Source organism: Amphiura filiformis, chromosome 1, assembly GCF_039555335.1.
Source record: "Amphiura filiformis chromosome 1, Afil_fr2py, whole genome shotgun sequence".
NCBI lineage: Eukaryota > Metazoa > Echinodermata > Ophiuroidea > Amphilepidida > Amphiuridae > Amphiura > Amphiura filiformis.
This window is the reverse complement of record NC_092628.1, coordinates 99,179,762-99,203,695: the sequence shown is the minus strand read 5'-3', so window position 1 is coordinate 99,203,695 and position 23,934 is coordinate 99,179,762. Positions and strand designations below refer to the sequence as shown.

The 23,934-nt window shown below is 34.9% G+C and overlaps 1 protein-coding gene across 1 annotated transcript in view; it reads right to left on the bottom strand.

Moving 5' to 3' along the window:
* The window catches only part of LOC140159845 (uncharacterized), a 50,186-nt gene that overhangs the window by 11,611 nt on the left and 14,641 nt on the right, over nt 1–23,934 (bottom strand). Inside the window, exons 9-10 of the mRNA XM_072183216.1 lie at nt 22,580–22,780; nt 10,034–10,125 (exon numbers count right to left, since the gene is read on the bottom strand). Coding sequence (XP_072039317.1) covers nt 10,034–10,125; nt 22,580–22,780 — 293 coding nt within the window. The remainder of the gene's footprint in view (nt 1–10,033; nt 10,126–22,579; nt 22,781–23,934) is intronic.

Below are 23,934 nucleotides of genomic sequence, written 5' to 3'. Positions count from 1 at the left end.
CAGAATGTATAATATGCAGGCCGCTATGGGCCATGTTTATAGCCTGTTGGCAGATAAATGTTGCCTGCAAGCTGTGAAAACAACCTTTACATGCTAAACCAATTTGTACCAAAATACATGTAGTCCCCATACTTCTGGGATAGTTAACATCTCTTCACCTGATCATCCATGTTGCAAAAACGTTATTCGCAAATTCTGTGAAATAAAAAGTGAATTGATCAACTCGGACCAATGATTTTGAGATATACGCCAAAACATGGTACAAAAGCAATTGAAACCAAGAGGAAACAATCGTTCTTCAATTACATAAGTTCAATACCAGGTATGCCAGAGATAACAGGGTTTTCAGCATTAGGAAGTCAAAGCTTAACATGTGCAACAATTGGATCAGACCATGTCACAAGGTTTTCCGCAAAAGCCGATGGTGGGCCTCATCAACCCCCTCCGCTATGGACATCTTTGATGGTCAGACTCCCCTATGGACATTTCTGATGGTCAGCCTCCCCTGTGGACATTTTTGATGGTCAGCCTCCCCTATGGACATTTTTGATGGTCAGCCTCCCTCCCTATGGACATCTTTGATGGTCAGCCTTCCCTATGGACATTTTTGATGGTCAGCCTCCCCTATGGACATTTTTGATGGTCAGCCTCCCCTATGGACATTTTTGATGGTCAGCCATACCCCTGCTCGGGTAAGGTTCTGGGGTAAAATAGGATGGATCTATGATTATTAAATCATATGGGTGTAAACACAAGCATTTTAATATACAGACAAACTGACCGGGTAATAATATTAAATGAAGAAGGGGAGCAACAAAGATTTGGCTGAAACGGGATTCAAATCATAGGGCTGGATACCTCAGATGGCAGAGCACTGGTCTCACAAACCAAAGGATCTTCTAAATGCACTCTTCAACTACAGTTGTGAATCATGCTCCAATTAATTAGCTCCAAATCTCCTGGGTGTCTTTGCTCCCCTTTTTCTATTCTTTTTATGCTGGTAACAAATCTTAGTAGGGATCTCCCTTGTAGCATTAGGGTCAAACTTGCCCATACACAAATGTTGGGTGAGCTTATTGTTTTTAGATCATAATGAGAAATCAACGTTTTCAGAGTGTTAATTAGTGTAGTTGAACAGTAAACCTGTTTTAGAATTACCAGCCAACTGGCTACTGCCCAATAAGTTTTAAGATACAACTATTGAACCTTCAATCTTGCTCTCATTTGCTAAAGTCTGGTAGCAATATGTATTCTGCAACTGAAGAAATGGTCAACAACAAGTTTCTTTTTTGTCCTAGCTAAATATTGATGAGATGTAGGCATTCTTTCATATACCACACATTTTTTCAGCTACCAACTTCACATGAAAATTGTCATGCTGTTGTTGTACAATCCATCCAATAAACTGCAGCCTACTTGTCAATCACAGACATGGAATAAGAACCAGATATATCTTAAGGTTCCCTGAAGTCCATTACTTTGACGTCATCAAGAGAACTCTTAACAGACATTTCTCTGACATTCACTTCCTTCCATCTCCACTGTTAATTAAAATATATTTTTCACTTTTTCTTATTGACTTGTCAAAATTTGGTCAAAATTTTCAGTTATCTTACATTGCTATATTAAAAAGACACTCTTACATAAACACAAAAGTATGTACAACTTGAATAAATAATCATACTTTTTGCAATATATGCACCTACGTTTGCATGGTGGGTAACATACCCGCATAGCTAGATCTATTTATATGTCCAAAGCTAAATTTGTAGCCATACCAGGATAGTATTTCATACATTGCGGATCTAATACTGACTTTAATATTATACACTCAATATCTGTATGTTCAGATTCACCACTGAAATTTGTCAAATCATTGACCAGAAATTTTTTTGGATCACATTACTAATTTCATTCAGGAAATGAATTTATATTCCTCATCAACCCTATGAATTGGAGAACTATGTAAATTTCTAAATGGCTATTTTTCAAATTTACATCAATTTCACTTATGCAATTTAACAATTATTCCAATTTCCATAAATTTTACCAATTTCAGAGATGACGGGAGAATTACTTGTTTTCTTAAACCTGTATCAATTTCACTTATTTTAGAGATATTGGGGTAATAAATTATACGACTGCTTTGTTGAAAAAGAGCGAGAGAGATAATTGATGGCAGCTAACCTTTAACGAAAAAGAAAACAAAAACTTAACTCCCACATAGTAAGAAAGGCCTAAGAAAGCAGATTACCATAAGCTGCATTTATAGCCATGAAATATATCTTGTAGACAAAACCTTAATCACTCCAAATTCTCAATCCTCTGAGAACTTGCTTATTGCATCACACAAGCCATTTATTTCAGACAACTAGTTCATCAATCTAGAACTGGTTGATTGAACCAAGGAGATCATATAAACATGGAGAGCCAATAGATTACTTTATGCATTGCTCATTTGATGCCAATTGGTAAATTTGACTTGCTGACATGCTATTCATAAAAGTGTTTAGAACAAAACTGTTCCACCATTAAATTGGTAACTGACCCGACTGCATATTAACGCTTTACACAGCAGGCAAGTATCAGTAAGTACAAATGTAACCACATCAAAGTCATGTGCAAGTGCACCCAAGGATGAGCTTGAACTGCCTCAATCTGGTCGCACACACACAAACCTCTAATTCCAATACTGCGCCCAAAGTGGTTTGTGCGCCCAAAGTGGTTTGTGCGCCCAAAGTAGTTTGTGCGGCTAATTTGAATTAAATGAATGAACACACAATGACCTGGTGATACAGCTTGATACCCCCAATGTAGGAATACAAACACCTAATAATAAAGTCGCCTAATTGTACAACTAGAGGTGTCTATCGCACAACTTTATGAACATTGATTGATTGGCAACATTTTCCAATATGTAAGCGCTCAAATTTGACACAACAGATAAATAAAAGCTTCAGCCCGTTGGATTGAACTCCTGTCACATGATGCAACTTACTTTTCTATCATTCAGTAAATTACGCTGACATGGTTGAAACAAATTTCAAAGGACAACATCATTCATTCATAAAAATAAATTAAATTTACATTCTCTCTCTATTTCTGTCTTCATGTTCATCTGTCTGTATACATGTATGTGATATGTGCACCTTAAGGGCTCGGATACCGACATTTTCACATACTTTTGTGGGACCTGAGAGCACATCAGACAAAACCTAATGCATATGCCCCTTTGCCCCATGACTGTTGGTCATCTAGTGGAGCAGCACAGCAAATATATTGTACATTTTATCTTTGATTGTCATTTTTAATTACATTCACCTTGTAAAATGTCTGCTGGGTTATCTAGCTTCAGCTGATCTGCGGCAATACTATCATAATGAAATGACCTAATTGGCACAGGATGACACTCGCTTCGGTTTATAACGGATATAAACAAATGGCATTAGCACTACAGAAATGGATTGTGTGACAGTTGACCCTGGCATTAAACCGTATCCAGATTTAAGTGCACGGATGTCTCTCTAAATTGAAAAGTGTGATCAATGCATTTACACCAAAACATGGACACTTAACACAAATTTCATGCCACTAGTTTTTACACACATCATTGACACAGCAACATGTCCAGGATTTGGTTGCTTGGATATGATTCATTTACAACTAAGATTCCACTGCAAAACTGACTGACATAGCCTAGATAAATTAATATTACTATAAATATTTACCTTTCTCATTGTTTTAGTGTGATAGGCAATGACAAACACTTGGAAGTCCATTTTTATTAATCATATTAAATGGATGGTTTATAAATCGGTATTTGACCAAATTCGTGCCCCAGCCATTTTCAGGGGCCGCTTATTAAAATTACATTACATTACATACAAGGCATTTATTGGGCGCCATTTCATAAAGACCATAGCGCCAAAATCATGAAATGAAAGTTATAAATGGGAATTTACATGCATAAACATTCAAAATACATTGTATATGTGGTAAAATCAGTCTGAAGTCAGGCATATTCAATTTTCAGTTTTCTATATAATTGTAAAAGGCATTTGCAAAGCTACATTTTGCAGAAACCCCATAGAAATTGAACATTAAGTTCCAAAGATATGAACAGTTGAAGACGTGTTTCCAAAACAAAAGACAGCAAAAGAAATTATTTAGATGTATCTGAAAATCAATTATTTCCAACTTCCGACTGATTTTTCTTGATCATATCACATATATGAAATAAAAATCATAATCCTTAACTAGAATTTTTAATAGGTAGTTTTATTCAGACATCTGATGGAAAACATTTAATGTTGGGATATATAAAAGGGTATAAAAACGTTTTAATAACATTCAAAAAACATTTTTCATTGATGCAAAACATTCTATACAGAATGTTATTAAGTGTTGACAAAATAGTTTGCAATAATGTTTGCCCAAAATATTTTACTATAACGTTTTAAAAACGTTTTCATGACCTTCATATAACCTGACATTTAAATGTTATTGAAACGTTTTTTAAACATTTTAAGAACATTTTTGTGTTTGCTGGATTACAGCTGTACAGGTGCATTTAAAAGGAACGCTTCTCTGTAACTCATAAAATTCTGTATGGGTGCTTATTAGGAGAGAGGGCACTAATTAGGTTGCATATGGTTACTAGGTTATTGGGTTGACTCAGACTCCTAATAAAATTTGGTAATGAGAAAGCATATGACTGTGTTCACAAAGATTTTTTTCAAGAGACAGATTATATACATTGTTTTAAAAAAGCATCAGAAGATAAGGTTTGATGCATCTCAACAAGACGCAAATGTACATGCCAATATGTATACCAAATGTGTACTTGTGTAATATTTGTTTCTGTGTATTGTATACCTCGACTCTACTACCGACATTAGTACACAGTTTTAACCACCATTTATCAGTGGGAGCTGGTAACCAAATGGATAGGGCATCCGTCTACAGTGGCGTACCATGACTGCTCCTACCCCGGGGGGCTAAAGAAAATTCAATTTTACCGCCCCTTCCTCAAAAGCTCGAAAAGGTTGACCCATTTTTTTTCCGGTGGTTTGAAAAAGTGAAGAGCAAAAAAAAAAAAAAAGCAACACATTTTGATGTATAGTACAATTTTTCACAATTTTTATATGTTTTCAAATTTTTTCCGCCCTTTTTTTTCTTTACTAATTCTTTTTGCCGCCTTCTTCTTCCGCCGCCCTTCGCTTTTGCCACCCCCCTTCTTCTTCCGCCACCCCTTCATTTTGGCTGCCCCCTACTTTTACCCCAGGGGGCTAACGCCCCCCAAAAAATATATGCGCATGGTCTAGAGATTGGAAGGTCATTGGGTTGTGTGCAGGTCAGGATTAGTGTTTATTTGTTGTCTTATTTAACTGTAACACTTTGGGTTGGTAAACTGTTCTTTCTTTCTAATATGTATCTAATTACATCTTTGATTGGGCTACTATCAGTTTTCTTGAAAATCAATGTTTTGTAACCCCTAAATAAATGCATGCTACCTGCCTGGGCAATTTTTCTTTTTATAAGATCACCCTACATTTCATTCCCTTCCCGACCTGGCTGCAATTGTACTTTAACACCAAAGCACTATTTTACTAGGTAGGAATTTAGATTCATTTAATTTGATTGCGCAACCAGATCTAGTGCCAGGTTAAGTATCAAACCCATGCAGGTAGAAATCAATAACTCATTGCCAGCTATTTGGATCCTATATCAATGTAACAGTATATACCAGAAGTGTGACTAGTATCTATTGCATACTAAACATATTCCACTTTCTCCTCGGTGATTCCCCTTTCTTCTCTGTGATTTCCCCATTCAAGGCAAATTTTCATTAAAATTCACTTCTGTATTTAAAATAAAACCATCACAAGTGGAAGGAGTTGATCCATGTCAATATCAGTATTTGCTCATTTGTCTATATAATATTCATTGTGTGTATAAAGTGCTCATGAAAATACAATCCTTTTAAAACCTACTTCCAATTCTAAAGATAGCGGCAAAAATTAAAATGGGTAACTATTTAAGCAAATATACCTAATTTGAGTTTATGTAAAAAGTAAGAACATTTAGACAAGAACACTTGGACATGTTTTTTTTCTAGAGCCCATATATTATTTCAAGCCCTGATTACTAAGGGATTTTATCATCAACTTAAAAGTTGATGATAAATGTAACTGGTATCGTTGATGTCTATGATCAAATCTTTTGGTTTGTTCCCGAACACTTCCACAGATTTACAAGACTAATTCACTTACAACATCAACTGGTAGATGATGCACCCAAATGGCTTTGTTAATTCACCTACTTATGAGTGGGCCTGAATACAGAGTGTAAGCAATGATGATAAATCTCCCACTCTCTTAACTCAACTACAATTGATATTTTAATGAAAAGGTGTTAGTCACCCTAGCTACTGCTAAAACCATATCAATTTCAATAAACCTGCTACACAGTCATTGTCATTTTAGCAAGATGTTGCAATTATTAACACATTTATGCAATTTTTCTTTCATTTAAACACATATATCACAATGGAAATTAAACAGCAGAATTGAAAATTGAAAAGTCACCAGTGTATCAAAATATCAAAATTCCAATTATAGCATATATATTTGCAACAGTATATAATGACACTGACACCCCTGTAATTAGCAATTCTGAATGTAAACCATTTATCAATTTAACCTCAAAAACTTTACCTCGAAATGAAAATAAAAAATGCAAAACCATTTTACTCTCATTGACAGACAATACATCAAAGCATATCCATTTCTGTATGTTGCAAGCTCATAATATACTTAAGTGGCAAGTTTTCTGTTTTACGGAAAACGGAATGAAAATTACGGAGTAGATGGAGTAGAAAACAGAAAACACAGAAAATAGGGATACCAAATATTACTGCAAAATTAAGCTTATTTTTTAATTAATCAACTTCACCAAAAATATTTGAAAATTTGGCGAAAATCAGGCTTTTTATGATTTTTTTGCAAAAATTTTAAAACATTTTTGGTGTAAATTTTTCAAAGTTGGGCAAAATTCCAAAAAAAATGTCCGAGATATTTATATTTAGTTTTTAAAAATTAAAATTTAAGCCAAAAATTGTTTTTTGGGGGGATTTTCTCCAAATATCAATTTACGATGTAATGAGTCCCACCTATTATGATAAGGATAATGAACTGCATGAGTGCAATGCATTAGGCAAGATAATCGCACGCGCCATGGAGTTATTGCATTTAGCTCGAGAGCCGATAGGCTCAAGAGCTAAATGCAATAACTCCATGGCAAGTGCGATTATCTTGACAAATGCATTTGCACGATACATATCCGTCATATATACTTTTGAGTGTATTAAAACAATAGGCAATATTAATTGCTGCATTCATTATATTAGTTTGAATATTAGGTAAAATATCTTAAATTTTAAAAACACCGTCAGGTCATTGACCAGGTAGCATTTACTAGTAACTGGTCAAGAAAATCAATCACTGTATAAGTTAGCTATCAATGGTATCGATTGCGCCAAACGTCATACTTTAGTAACAAGAAAATCAATCACTGTATAAGTTAGCTATCAATGGTATCGATTGCGCCAAACGTCATACTTTAGTAACTTATTCACGCATGGTTTGTAACCAATTGCTTTATGTTGTGATCATTTAATATCGTGGTTCCGAACACAGAGAGCACTGTCAAAGCAGTTGACCTGGAAACAATCGATTTTGGCGTCCCACTACATGTAGTACTACGGTGAATGGAGATGAGAGAATAAACTTATATATCAATATCAACTGGACTTTATAGTTCTACAATTTGAACTTTAAAATCTACTAATATTGTTAAAACACACGACAGTGGAATTTTTCAATCGGTTCAGTATTATAAAGCATGATCATGATATTATGCGCTAGTGTGTGTTTCCCGGGCTTGTTTATGTTATCTTAGATATAGGCCTACATGTAATTCATTTGTAAAATGCTGAATATTTTGTAATGGTGTCATCTTGTATAATTATGGTCCACCTGTTTTTAGCCCTTTTTAATTAATAGAAGCTCGATTATTCTCATTTGATGTTTGATTTATTTGAGTTCATTAATCATAATTTATGGCAATGATAGTTGCAAAATAGAACAGTTTGTAACCTATGATTTACAAAGTGCGCATGAAAAAATACCATACCCTATAACTATTTTAACACCACAGAATGTATTTTCGTACTTTTTTGGTGGTATATATATCGAACGTATAGTTATAAAAGTTATATAGGCCCTAGTAATGTGAAAGTAGTATTTCTAGTATTTGAGCGTGCACGTATTATCTAAAATATATTGTTTAGCGTGCGGGTTTTAGATAATGTATTAGGTATGAAGGGCATGTTGAATGGTCATATTGTTTTGCATTTTAAGTTCTACATATATTTAGCTTTTTCAGATTTTTTAGATTTTAAACATTGGACGTTTCTAGTGGAAGTTATAGAAGATTGCGTAAAAATGGTGAATTCTAAGTTTTGACAACGCAACCTATTTTGAAAATCTGTAAAATTACTAACCGTTCAGCACAAAGTTATTTGGAAAAAGTTATGCAGGTATTTTAGTTGTGCCCTGTTCATATTTCCACTAAATAGCCGATATCTATCTATTATTTATGACGTTCTGAAGCAATCATTATATGGAATTAAGGATTTGTGGCCTAATCCCATTCTCTCTTTGGCGGTAGTTTTAAATATAGTTATTGTGGTGTGAGGTCCATGTCATTTGAAATGCTTGCAGAGATCGAACTGTTTGTGGTACAGAAAAGACGGCTCCTCAATTTACTGTACAGCAGCGTGGATTTCTTTCAAAAACTTACTGGCAAACCGGCAGCTATGTTGAGACGCAAAGAAGATTCATTAGACGATAGTGTATAACGTAAAGAAGTTTGACGAGCTCGGAACTGTCAGGAATCGGCAGAGTGAAGCTTCAGGTACTCGTAAGACTGTAAGAACTAGAGCGAACATTGCAGCTGTTCGGCAAGCTTTAAGGCGCAACCCCAACACTAGTTGTCGTCGAAATGCTGTGCCAAACATCCCACGTTCTTCATTTAATCGTATCGTGCCATTTTTCAAAGGTATGCGAGTCGTTTTTCATCGATTTTACATTATTGCATGCCACGCCAAAACAAATAAAGGTAGCGTGCTGAAATTAACAGAATAATTAGGAGACATGTCCAACATTATAATGCTGGTATCAAAAATAGATACACTGCCCGTCTTCTATTTTTAGTTATTTTTGCAAACACGGTACAAATCATTCTGGGACACCCTGTAGTTCGCGAAAATAATACACGGTAGGAGAATACATAACGATGAATAGAAACGGGCACTAGAAGTATATGAGCTGATCAGAGTATAGCTACTTATAGTTAAGTGTACTACACTGGGTTTCAAAGAAGATAGCAGTCACTTGCTCAGATTGACGCGAGCACCCTGTTAATGAGTGACATACGCAGAGCTTTGTGTTCACTTCAAGGGCGCCGATCTGTGCCTAACAACAATTTGACGCACAATCTGCCAATCAGATTATCGGTCTGTTGATATGATTGTCAGACGATTGATTCAGCCAATCAGAACCCCACTTCTGTGTCGTTCTTTTCTGACAAAAACTGTAGTTGCTGCACTAAACATTACTAGTTCAGGTTAATAATGAGTAATCTTACAGTGCATGCTATTGGCACAATACATTATACACAAAATGCAAACAAGCATAAACTTTAAATCAAATTTTGCCAGTCATAGAGCGAAATAATCCTGTGGTACTATATTGCCCTCCATGTGTGACATGCAAACATCAAGGAGTTCATAATTATAGAAGTCTAATCCCTTTTTTGAAAAATAACAAACAATACTCATCCACTCATCTCTCCTCAAATGCAGAATAGTTTCAGTCAACTCAGCTATGACCTTTCAACAGGTGTCCCACTTCAGTGTACACACCAGTGTGATTTCCTGTTTCAATCCATTTTATCTATTTTTATGCCTTACCTGAAAATCTTTTAATTGTTTTGAGAGTTGTAAGTTAAAGTCCATGCACTCCTGTTGATGCTTATGTAATTCACGGATCTCCAGCTCCCGATCTGTGAAATCAAATTAAATTGGTTCAGTTCATTTCAGTTTAGTTCACTTTCTAACTTTAGTGAATTCATTTCCAGACATAGCATAATACATGTACTGATTATAACACACAAAAGAAAATTACAAGTAATAATCAATGCATGAGCAATGGAGTCCTAGGAAAGGTTATCTGAACATTTATGATCCCTTGGTGTATGCCATCTGCGTATATACAATGTAACAAAAATGTAAAATACACATTTACATTTAAAGTAGAATTTACATTTTAAGAAGAATTTACATTTAAAGTAGAATTTGTCATAAATTTTAATATAACTAGGCAAATTAAGAGTTCTATGCACTATGGAATTGCTTTACCAATGATGAGCTCCTAGTTTTAATGCCTGGTAACTGAAGATGTTTACACATATTGAGATAAATATTTACACGTTATCTACTTCCTATTATCATTGCATTGTCACATCACTAAAAATGTTCAAAACATCCTACGCTAAGGGAAAACATACTCCATTTTCTTTATAATATTTCAAATGATTATTCCTAAGTTTTGCAATTCACCCAAAACTGTGAATAATTTTCTACCATTCTCATGCAAATTTGTCATTTGGATGTGAAGGGAAGTTGTGAGCTGTGTGTAGGAAGTGTTAACAGTCCTGTACAATGATTTTATATTATCGACTTGCATCACATGGGCGCAGCCATTTGCAGTTAATTGGCCCCAGGATGTCTGGCATGTGGCTTGAAGCTCTGCGGGTGGTCTTCCTGTAGTTTTCAATGGCAAGATAGGAACTGTGGCCATTTTTCTGCTTAGAAAATTGTATTTTGTGCTAATTTAAAACAATATTACAGAAAATTCTCTCAATAACTTTTTAAATCTTTAAGATTTACAAATATTGTTTTGTGCATTGTATGTGAAACTTTGAATCACCCAGTGCTCAGAATTTTGGCTGTGATTCATTTTCAAATTTCTCCTATTCATTTGTGTGTGTAGCTGAAAATCATCCAGCCATCTGGCAATGGGTGGTCTGCTAATGGCTGCCACCATGAGCTCGACTCGATAATTTATTATCGACTATATAAAATCATTGTACAGGACTGGTTAATAAGAAGAATATAACCCCATTGAAAGAGTCATCCTTTATTTTATTATAAGTGAGATGTTGGTACCAGGTGTCAAGTCTAATGATCAACACAGGATAATATAAATTATTATAAACTATCTTTACACTGGGTTTCAGAGAAGAACAATTTTTGATGTACAATCGGCCAATCATATTATCGGTCTGTTGCTGTGATTGTCAGACATAAAGAAACTGTTTTCCAACCCCATTATTATTTTTTACTTTCTTACAGATAAAAAAAAGTAGAGTCGTGATATTGAAGGGGTATTTCATGATCCACAACCTCATCCCCAACTTTTCTCCAAAAAAAGTTGAGACTTTTTATACCATTCGAAACCTCTGGCTACGTAATGCTTTCTTTCTAGTATTTCTTGCAGATTGCTTCGTTTGGCAAAAATATCGTCAAATTCATATTTTTGTTCTGTTAACATCTTGGATAAACAGAGGATACTAGGATGACATAATACTCCTTAAAACCCATAATGTACTTATCTTATCATATGAAATTGTTTTTGTTTGTTGCCTGATTATTTGGCGTATTTGCACACATGTCACAACTTACAGTACACCCTAATGGAATCAGCCTAATTTGATATGTTAACAGAGCATTTTGACATGTTATAATTACCACATTAAATCCCTAGAGAACTCCATATTAAACAGTCAAAATAGCCTGCGGGTTTCTTTCACTTTACCTTGTTATTTCAGTTTAATATAGACAGAAAGAATTAAAAATTAAAATTTTTTATAGAAATTGTGAATTATAGCTTTAATAGATTTTTTTTCTGATGAAAGTACCCTGATATTTCAAAATTGAAATGTGTGGTCATGGATTACCGGCCTTATCCCCAGGCAGGTAATAAACTTATGTCAATAGGAAACTAGAATGAAGCAATTGTAGACTTAAAGTACAAATCAGAAATAGAAATCAGAAATAGGACTAAGGTTTAAAACAGCTGAAAAACAAATCAGAAATGGGACTAAGGTTTAAAACGGCTGAAAAAAACTTTTAAAAGTTTTAATAAGGCTGAAGAAAAGTGCTTACTTTTTAGTACATTGTATTTTATTTATTAATATTATTGTTATTTTGGTATGGGTATTCTACTATACCAACATCATGAACAAGAGAGTGTTAATACAAGTATTTTCTTCTGGTTATGTTGAGGTAGATATCAGAGAAGATATCCTGCCCTTCCCAGAATTCTCTACAACATGATGCAACACTTCATTACAACATGATGCAACACTTCATTACAACATGATGCAACACTTCATTACAACATGATGCAACACTTCATTACAACATGATGCAACACTTCATTACAACATGATGCAACACTTCATTACAACATGATGCAACACTTCATTACAACATGATGCAACACTTCATTACAACATGATGCAACACTTCATTACAACATGATGCAACACTTCATTACAACATGATGCAACACTTCATTACAACATGATGCAACACTTCATTGCAACATGATGCAACACTTCATTACAACATGATGCAACACTTTATTACAACATGATGCAACACTTCATTACAACATGATGCAACACTTCATTACAACATGATGCAACACTTCATTACAACATGATGCAACACTTCATTACAACATGATGCAACACTTCATTACAACATGATGCAACACTTCATTACAACATGATGCAACACTTCATAGTAATATTTTTAATATCCACACGGACATGTGGAAGAACAATACTGTATTGAACATGTTTTTACCGTGTATAAATAAAGCTATTATTATTATTATTATTATTATTACAACATGATGCAACACTTCATTACAACATGATGCAACACTTCATTACAACATGATGCAACACTTCATTACAACAGATGACACTCCTATTACTTTGTACAGGTTCCTTTGTTTTCATGTTCAGAATAGACTGGCTAAACATTGGTTGATAGTCAAGAAGTTGCAAAATTTGGATGTGCTCTATCTATTCATTTGATACTGTTTGCCACTATCGTCCCACATTGTACTATAGCAAATCAGTACAGAAAATTGGAATACAAGAAATGCATTGTGGGAAGTGCAAGATATCTTCTCAGAGTAAAAATGATCTGATAATAACAAAGTACTCCTTTCTTGCACCATAGGCCTTCAAATTGACGGCCTATGCTTGCACATGGTTTAAAGTGCTATCACGTTATGGGTATAACAGTAACCCTTCATGACCAAGTTAAACTACATAATAAAAAGAGTGTTTACAAATACTTCTATCTTAAGGTCACAAATGATCAGAGAGGGTTGGAGTCTCATATGTCTTCAGAGCATTTTGGTGCGTCTCCCCATCCCTCCCTTCCTCTTCTTTCTCCCACTCTCCTTCTCACAAACCCACCCCATCTTATATACTCATCCACTCACATACAAGCACCACAAAACAAGGCCATCAAATTTAAGTCTGTAGTAGTTAGTGTGTATGCAAATGTGGGCACTATCCTATATGTGACTGTCCACCACAAACCGCTCGTAAAGCTGACAAATTGTATTCCGAGTTACAGTGCAAAATTTGCATAAAGATTGTATTCATGTACCTCAAGTTGGTGCAACATGTTTCTCATTTTGCTAGGACCTTTTAAACCAATCATTAATCATATTGTTGAAGAGGACAAAATGCTTCTACTTATGTATAGTAATCCTAAATAGCTCTAGCCTGTTTGCTTTGGCTAAATCCTGTTCAAGTGGTGGGTTAACTAACAATTTACAATGAGAGGACATTTCTTAACCTCATTGACTTGGGGATGATTTGATGTGACCATTTGATATTTATACCAGGAATGTGGAAAAAGAGAATAATGTAGCACCAAAATAGTGTACCATTTTGCTGAAGGAGCAAAGTTTAACAAACCATAACTCCGCTTCTGAATATCGTTTGAAGTCAAATGATATATCATTGTAAAGCTTGTGATATATATTTTCTAAACACGGAAAACAAAATTGACCATGGGCCGAACGTTACAAGCATTTTGTTGTGGACGGTCACATATACACTCATGTGCTGTATACCCACAATTATAATAAAATATAATGCAAATGTCCTCACTTGCATTTTGGCGCATTTACAGATGCAAACACAGAATTTTAAGTAAAGAACATATTAGCAGTATGAACTTTTACATCTACTTATGACACTTGCCTTGTTTTCTTGGGGTCATATATTTCGATACTAAGCAAGGGTCTATGAAATCTTGCTAATTTATTGATATTATTACTTGCTGCATTTATATGTGGATTTAATGGGTTTACTTGTCACTTGTGAATTATTATCTCATCACGAAGGTATAAGTCAACAACATGGACAAATGTTACTGAAGATATGATATTTACTTATTTAGCAGTCCTCTTATTTACCAAGGCTGTTATCTATCATTAATGTTCCCATTAATGTGAGAATTTTTATTTGAATTGTTCAGGTTTGACAACCCTGGATAACCCAAGAACACTTCTTGTGAAGCTTATTTCCATTGGGGTACATTTGAACACTGGGTAGGGTTGGACCAATCAGGGGGGTTAACACCCTACTCTCCTCGAAACTGGCTGTGTGCTACATGTACAGGTATGGTTCTTCTATACATAGGTTCATATACCCATAAATGAACCATATAGAGAGCAGAAGCCTGAATTTAATCTACAAACTTTGCCACAGAAAGTCAGACTTTATTTTTCCAGGTCAATACTCCAGCGAGTTGTCCACTGTCAGGGATTGAACCCGGGACCTCATGCACCAGAAGTGAGAATTACAACAACTGAGCCACACTCTCTCTCCTAGGAAACTGTCAATTCATCCCGACATTAAAGATTGACAGCATATAATTGTGATCTTTGCAGAGTTTCCTCTTATATTAAAGACTCTGGTACAATTGACCAATTCAAAACACATCTCACAACTCATCTCCTCAATCAGGCTTACAGCTGAACTGCTCGCAAACCATGTTATATCTGATTATTATGTACTATATAATTGATTCTTGTGTTTTAATGATTCCAGCATGTGTATATTTTGCTGATTTTAGTCGTTTTAGCTTCATTTGTAAATTGGCACAGCATTATTGATGTTTGTGTATTATTATGATTGCTGGTTTTATCTTGTTGTAGATTAAGATTATGTATTTGATGGTTTTTATGCTTTTGCAGTTTTAAGATATTTGTAGTTTACTGTATTTTTCCTTTTGTGCAGCGCCTAGACCCTTTGTTTTTTGCACTTTATAAATGTCTATTATTATTATTATTATTATGAATAATTTTCATCATTCAGCAAAGATTGCAATGATATGCTGTCAATCTTTAATGTCTGCACGAGTTGACTCATTCCTAAGGGAAAGCATGGCTCAGTGGTTGGAATTATCAAATATTCAAATTTTTTGATAGGGGCAAAAAATAATTGTTGTATTGGCGTAACCCAACCAACCCTAAAAATATGCCCAACCCCAAGCTTTTTTTCACAAAAGCTACACCCAGTACATTGCACTGGCACCATTTTTGGAAAATGCAGCAGTAAAGTTACAAGTTTTAATGTTTTGCAGAGGATAAATTTGAATGATACAACTGGAGATGTTGCTCAATGCGTCTGTAATGAATGCTCTACAGGCAAATAGTAGTCACATTTGGCTAATTTTTAAACATTCAAATTTTTCCAACTCCGAGGAGGGGGTTACCTACTCTGGCTTTTGGGCAATTTTTCATGAGTGGGTCTGCCCCCTTTCCAAAAAACTAGATCTGCTGCTGGCATATCAGACAGAATTGCTACCGGGACAGTTAAAAGAAACCAATCTCTATCTACCTACGTCAATTTTTTTTGTTACGTTACACCAATGCAACATTTTTTAGGCCTTTTCATTCATTCATTTATTTTTTTCACTCATCAAATAGCAAATATACATAGGATACATACAAAATCATAATACAAGTGAGAGTGAAGGAATCACAGGAAAGGCCAAGAAGAGGCCTGAAAGTCTGTGATCCTTGATTGGTTAATTCATCATTAGACATGGCAGCAGATTGTCATTTCAATGAAGAAGCAACAGTAAGCTGTCATATCTTGATATGAATTAACCTAAATACATGAAAAATAACAGTAAACAATAGTAAATAAGAAAATGCACAACAATAAGTAATATAAAATATAAATATCCAATGTGGTCACATAAATCAGATACAATAGGAATTAACAGTAACTTTGCATGAGATGTTTTTAAATACATGGCGGAATTGATTAATCGATGATGAACTTTTAATACTGTTATCAACATTATTCCATAACTTAGTAGCTGCATATTTAATAGATTTTTCACAGAAAGCTCTTTTGATAAATGGAAGCCTCAGACGATCTTTATATCTGGTATTCAAGTCATGGATCTTAGACTGTTTTACAAATAAATCATCAAAAACACTCGGTAAAAGTCCATTATCATGTTTGTACATAAATAAACCAAGTTCAAATGTATACATATCCCTGACACTTAAAGTATTATACCTAATCAGTAAGGGATTTGTGCTACTTCTATAATCACTTGCACTTATAATACTGAAGTGCCCTCTTTTGAATTTTAAAAGATCATTTATGTATGATGAACATGCACATCCCCAGCTAAGATACCATAATTGATATACGGTAATATCAAAGAGCAATACAATGTATATAACGCCTCATGTGGGAGGTAGTTTTTTAATTTATTAATGATACCGACATTTCTTGAACATGTTTTTACAATATTATCAATATGTTCTTTCCAAGTGATATTCTGGTCAATTTGTAGACCTAGAAACTTAGTGCTTGGCACTTTTTCAAGCGGTGTTCTTGAGTGCCTGTCAGAGTCAAGAAACAATTGCAAATTGTACTCAGGTTTTGTGTTCTTCTTGGTACCGAGTAACATATAATTCGTTTTTTTAGCATTGACAGATAATTTATTTACCTGGAACCATCTATTCACATTAATAAGCTCTTTGTTGAAGACCTCCTCAATAACATTAAACTGATTGTGAGAGTAAAATAAATTGGTGTCATCAGCAAATGAAATCACATCAAGTGACTCAGTAATTAAGTGAATATCGTTAACATATATAATGAAAAGTAGTGGACCCAGTATTGAACCTTGAGGCACACCGCAAGTAAGATTTTGCTGTTGAGATGGAACACCATTATAATAAACATATTGTTTTCTATTACTCAAATAATCTTCAAACCATCTGTGTGTAATACCTCTAAAACCATAGTGATAGAGTTTATCAAGCAATATTGTATGGTCTATAGTATCAAATGCTTTTGATAAATCTAAAAACACACCTGCTGTAAAATTGTCATTGTCAACAGCTTCAGTAATTTTGTTAACCAAGTCAATCACTGCCATATATGTGCTGTGGTTTTTTCTAAAACCATACTGACGTTTATATAAAATGCGATGGTGATCTAAATATGACATGCATCTGTTAAATACAAGCCGTTCCAGAATCTTTGAGAAAATTGGTAAAACAGATACTGGGCGATAATTTGAAAACAAATCATTATCATCCTTCTTATACAGTGGAATTACCTTCGCTACTTTAAAACTGTCAGGTATTTTACCAGTACAAATAGACTCGTTAAAAATTATCTGAAGTGGTTTTACTATCATTGGAGCAACTTTTTTATTATAAATGAACCAAGTCCATCATACCCTGGCCTACAGTAATGACACCCTAATTGATCTAAGATGTAGAGTGCCAGAGGGCAGTATATTAATGAATTAGCAGTCAACTGTATTTATTGAGCATTTACTAGTTAGTTTTAGAGGTGGCAGTCAATGGTGCCAGCTGATCACTGATCTATAATTCAATCTAATTCAAAACATTTTATGTGTAACCTATCCATCACTCTGCAGATTTCAAAACAATATGATAGAATTTCCATCGTGACCGGTTGAAAATAATCCCTATCTATATACATCAATTGTTTTTGTTATGTTACACCAATGCAACGTTTTTTAGGCCTACAGTAATGACGCCCTAATTGATCCAAGAGGTAGAGAGCTAGAGGGTAGCATATTAATGAATTAGCAGTGAACTGTATTTATTCTGTATTATTAGTGAGTTTTAGAGGTGGCAGTCAATGGTGCCAGCTGATCCCTCATCTCTAATTCAATCTAATTCAAAACATTTTATGTATAACCTATTCATCACTCTGCAGATTTCTCAATGATATGATACATATATATGTAATGAATATCAAGACCAGAATCAGCTGTCATTTCATTATATAAGATAGCATCCCCTATGAGGCTTTGCACAGTCATTTCAGAATAAGGTTCTACCTCCTAAGCATGTGTTATGTGTGCGTACGTCTTTTGTGTTTTTTGATTTACAAAAGCTAATGTTAAAATCATGCGAAAAACATAAATTATGCACTTTTTGCGCATGCGTTTGAAGGGAGAACTTTATTTTGGTAGCAAGATGGGAAATCATGTAAATGGCCAATAAACATTAAACATTACCTTTAATTAAGAATGATGAGGTCAATTAGTTACTATAATGAAAGACAGATAAAAAGACTTTATCGTGTCTGACATCATCTGTCAATCAAACTCGAGCAAGGTTTGTTTACAAGTGTCGTGATGATGACTTTCTGAACGCGGTGGTATAACCGGGCGCCTTATTGTAATTTTGCACCTTCAAACATACAAACCATCTCAAAAGTTAGATCTTTATAGTAGGAAACTTTCTTTCGTGAAGGCACCATGTCAACAATGCCTAGAAAAGTTGGTTTTTGCCTTGTAAAAGTACATAATTTTTTGCCATTTTCTGCTTTTCTTTTTCTCTGATCGGCACCAGATAAATCGGCCTTCCTTATGTACACGCTAACCTGTGTAAACAAATCAAGGCTCATAATTGACAGTGACATCAGACGCGATAAAGGTTTTTTTCCTGTCTTTCAAATATAGTCTGCAATATTTTGCAAAAAATAAATGGCTATTCTTGTACTGTAAATAAAATGCCTAATTGTCAAGATTCAATAAGAAATTGGATGGGAGCCACAGCAAATGAAAGTATACATATGCATGCAGTCAGAAATCAAAATGAGATTGAAACAAGGCTCAGCTGCATGCTAGTGTTGTTACAAAAAGCCCTGACAGTAACTGTGTCAACAAAACGTACTGGCCTATAACTAAACTTAAACAATATAAACCGTAGCTCTTTCTTTTTATTAATGGCAGATATATGACACTCGTGTTTCTTTCTTTTGTTTCTTCTTCTGTATTTATATGTAAAACAAAGGGGGAAACAAACAGTTTTTAAGTATTGAAATAAATCGGTTTTCAGTTTGAAGGAGGCTTTTAAAATAAGACATGTTGATTTAAGTTTTAATGAAGGATAACCACCAGAAATCAACACTCAATTAACAAGACTTTACAAACAAATATTGAGAAGATACCTGCAGCTTGGAATGAAGCAAAGATTATTCTTCTACATCAGAAAGGTGATAAAGAGGATATCAAAAACTATCGACCAATTAGTAGGCTATCACGTGAAATATTTTCACACGAATCATTCATAACAGAATCAAGAGAATCTTGAATGAAATTCAACCTTGAGACCAGGCAGAGAGGGCTTTTCAACGACTGATCATCTGAATGCTGTGATCCAACTGATTGAGAAAGCAAATGAGTATCAGCTAATGTTTGTATAGGCTACATAGATTATGACTTATTTCCAGCCTTAAGAAGGATTGGAGCTAACAAAGGGTATGTTAAGATCTTTGAAGACATTTACAGACATGCTACAGCTACAATAGATACGGATGTCCCCAAGCCTATCCACATTTAGAGGGGAGTACGGCAAGGGGCAACAATCTCTCCAAACATATTCACAGCTGCCATGGAACAAATTTTCAAACAACTACATTTAGAAGAAAGATGTATTAACATTAACGGAGAACGGTTACCCGACCTGGTGTTTGCAGATGATGTAGCCCTTACACATCACCATCAGTTAAAGACTTGGAAGTTTAGCTTAAAAGTTTGAATACTAAGAGCAAGACAGACAGAAATGGAAGATTCTTGAAGAGGGCTTCATACTACTGAGGATGAAACAGCCTAGGGTAAACCACCAGTCTATTCCATAAAAAATATTTTAATATTTATTATGGAATAGACATAATTATTAAAATAATTATGTACAAAGATGGTACCGATCTATGTATTGTGCAACTTATGCTTAATTTGGGGAGCATAGTGGCAGAACGGGTTCCGACTCATAATCGGAAGCTTGCGACTTCGAGCCCCAGCGATGCCATTGTGTTGTGCCCTTGAGTAAGGCACTTTATCTCGATTACTCTTCTCCACCCAGGTGTATAAATGGATACCGACATCTTTAATGCTGAGAAGGTAACAGACTCGCTGTGGAGGAGGTGTAGCGCTCCCTCCAGAGCATCATTTCATAGTAGAGTCTGGCCTAATCACTAACGAAAGAGTGATGGGCACTCCATCCTGTTTTTTATGCCTACTTAAGGTTTACCAATCAAATTGACTCTATGATGCAAAAAGTACCTCTATGACATCTTTTTGTGTGTTTATGCGATTCCAATGAATAAATAAAATGACGTAGAAACCTTAACCAATCTTCACAAGTAGATTATCAAAGTGAATAATTGAAATCCTTCTTACAAATTGGATGAATACACCCACTACAAATGCTTGCACCCCTAAAGATATTGATATTGCTGAGTTGTAATAAATTACATTAGCAAATGCTAGGTATTGTAGATTATTAATGTCAGTCAATTCTAACTGCTCTGGTATAAATAACATGTATACATCAGACTTGTATGTTATTCTTTATGAATATTTCATCCGTTGAAACCTCCAGCAGTGGTAATTCAAGTGACTTTTTTAAGAGGATAAACTAATATTGCTCTATTCATAACTAATACAAACACACAGGAATTGAGAAGGATCCAATCAAACATGCTTTGGGATAATCCTATATAAAGCCATTGTACAAATATTTTGTCACAAATCAATTTTAAAGTTTTATGTGAAGTTGACATTGGTTACAAGTAATTACACAGAAGGATTTTATGACAGGCACCATATTCAACCTAACAAGCACCCTTTCCTAATAAGCTGCCACTGTTCATTTTCCAACTTACCCATTTAGGGTTTTCCTTCTGAATGATTTTCTATTTTTACAGTACCATATTTGTCCAATGGCAAACCCTTGAAACCATCAATTTGCATGTATGATTAGACAGGTTTTCATTTTTTATCATATTCATGTTATAAAACATGTTAGATTATGGAGGTTAGACTTGGGAGGGATCCCTTTAATCTTTTCTTTTCCTCCTTTACTCTTGGCAAAGTCCAAAAATTAAACTGCAACCATCTAACATTAAGCTACCGTATTCATTCCATGCCCCTATAAGCACCCACCCAGTTGACTACAAGCAAACTGTGATAATATTAACTGCCCATGCAAAACTGGATCATGGTCTGGAAACATGGTCTGAAACATGCACACTGATGATGATGGATGAATATTTTGGGACATTTTTAAATATGCAATTATGTAAACAATGTAAAAAATAAGTGCCCACCCAAAATGACTTTGTTAAGCACTCTGGGCGGTTATTGGAATGAATACGGTACATTATTTGCCCTTATACAGGATCTCTACTAACATAGGATAAGGTATGCAAATACCCAAAAGTTCCTTCTCCTTAGGACTAATCTCTATAGTAGACCAGGTCCAAAATTAGACCTGGTCCAACTTGCTTTGTGCATACAGAACTAAGCCTCCCTGATTGTATCTCTATACATTTTGGCAAGGCCATTCAGCACTGTCAATTTGGTGCAGTTTCCTGCGTAAACACAGATTTGGGGTTCTTATTGGCTAATTGAATCGCATCATCATCACATTTGCACCTAATTGGCCCAACAAGCTGCATAGTATCATGTAACCCAGTCGTGACCTTGGTCTTTTTACGCAATAATCAAGAAGAGCTGTCTGGCAGTGTAAAGGACTTTAATCACTTTTTGATTTTACACATTAAGTCCTATAATTCTGTGCAACACAACTAAACATAGATGCATTATTAAACATTAACATGTCAATTTTATCAAATCTTAATCATAGGCAATTACAGGTCTCATAATCCCCAAAACTAGAAGTCACATAGCTAATTACAGCCTGAAAAAGTGATCAGAAAGATCACCACATTCATTTTTTTCTTCTTAACTTTATGATTAAAACCACAGTTTTCTTCTCCAAAGATAACATGCTGTCTGCTACTTTCTGCATTTTATGTACATGAAAATACAACTTACCATAGTTCAGTTCCACAAAATCATCCTTAAACTGCTCGATATTAACTGGTTCTGATACAGATCTTGTGTCTTGTGGAAGGTCAGTGGGAAGATCTGCTGCTGTTAAGTCTGTGTTGGTATCTAGTGGCGGTGGGGGGTTTGTTACAGAGTCTATACCAAAGGCTTGATTTTCTATCTGCTCTGTTTCCTTCTCAATTTCACCTAAAATAGTAAATCATAAACCAACAAATTATTCAACACAAGTTCAGGAGGTTTTTGCCTCAATTTCATTATTGCCGACTTTGGTTTGATTGAGTCAGATAATGTCAGAAAGTTTGTTTTTTTAGGAGTTTGTCACAAATGTTAATTTTTTGAGACTTGTGTTAGTTTAGTTCGAGTTACACCAAATAATTTAAAATAAGCGATTACACATAGTCCATTATAAGTCTATGGGAAAGCTGCCATATTAGATCGCCACACATCGGCACTATATAAGACCGAACTAAAAAGACTAGTTTGTGTCTGACGTCAGGGCAAAGGCCGCGGCGTGATTGGTTGCTGATCTGCGCAGTACAGCATGTTTGGTCTGATTGACAGGACGTCATATGCAAACTAGTCTTTTTAATTCGGTCTTCAATTATAATATGTCTCTCTGTCAGTTTTCCAGCAAAGGTAGATGTCATATTGGAAATGCCAATACAGAAAGCAGAAGCATTGTCCATAAATGTTAAGGAATTAGTTCTTTACTGGCAAAATTTCAGCACACTCAAACACACACTATAAAATACATACTTTTTGAGAGATTTGTTGAGTATAGACCTTAGAACAGCAATGCAGGACAGAAAGCTGGTGAAATCTATTATAGTTTGAGAACACCACTTGCCTTTAAGCAAGTAAGTTTACTAAGTAAGCAATACAGCAAAGGTGACTACTATTCTCCTGTGGCACAGTTCTCTTTCTCTAATTTCATTCAATCTGTCACACTAATCTACAATTCCAGTCAAAAGAAGTTACAACACTTGTGTAAAAGTAGGACTTTTTAAACCACATTTCTGTTATATTTGACTTTCTAAAATGTTGCTTTCTTTGGTGTGAAGTCTGAGCCCTTTCTTACTACTACAACCCTTCCCTTCCCTACCAATCAATGTTGTGTGGCTCTTGAGTACATGACCAAATCAACAGGTTGCAACATTGAACAGGAGGAGGGCTGGAGATACATTTGAAGTACCCATGTCAAAGTGTTCCAACAATTTTGTCCAGGATTGGTCACCTATACATCTTGTGATTAAATTGCCCAATTTCCATTTTTTAAGGTAAAAGAATTGACCATATATCCTAAAATCCCATGCCTGAAAACAATGTTTATTTTAGTTTTA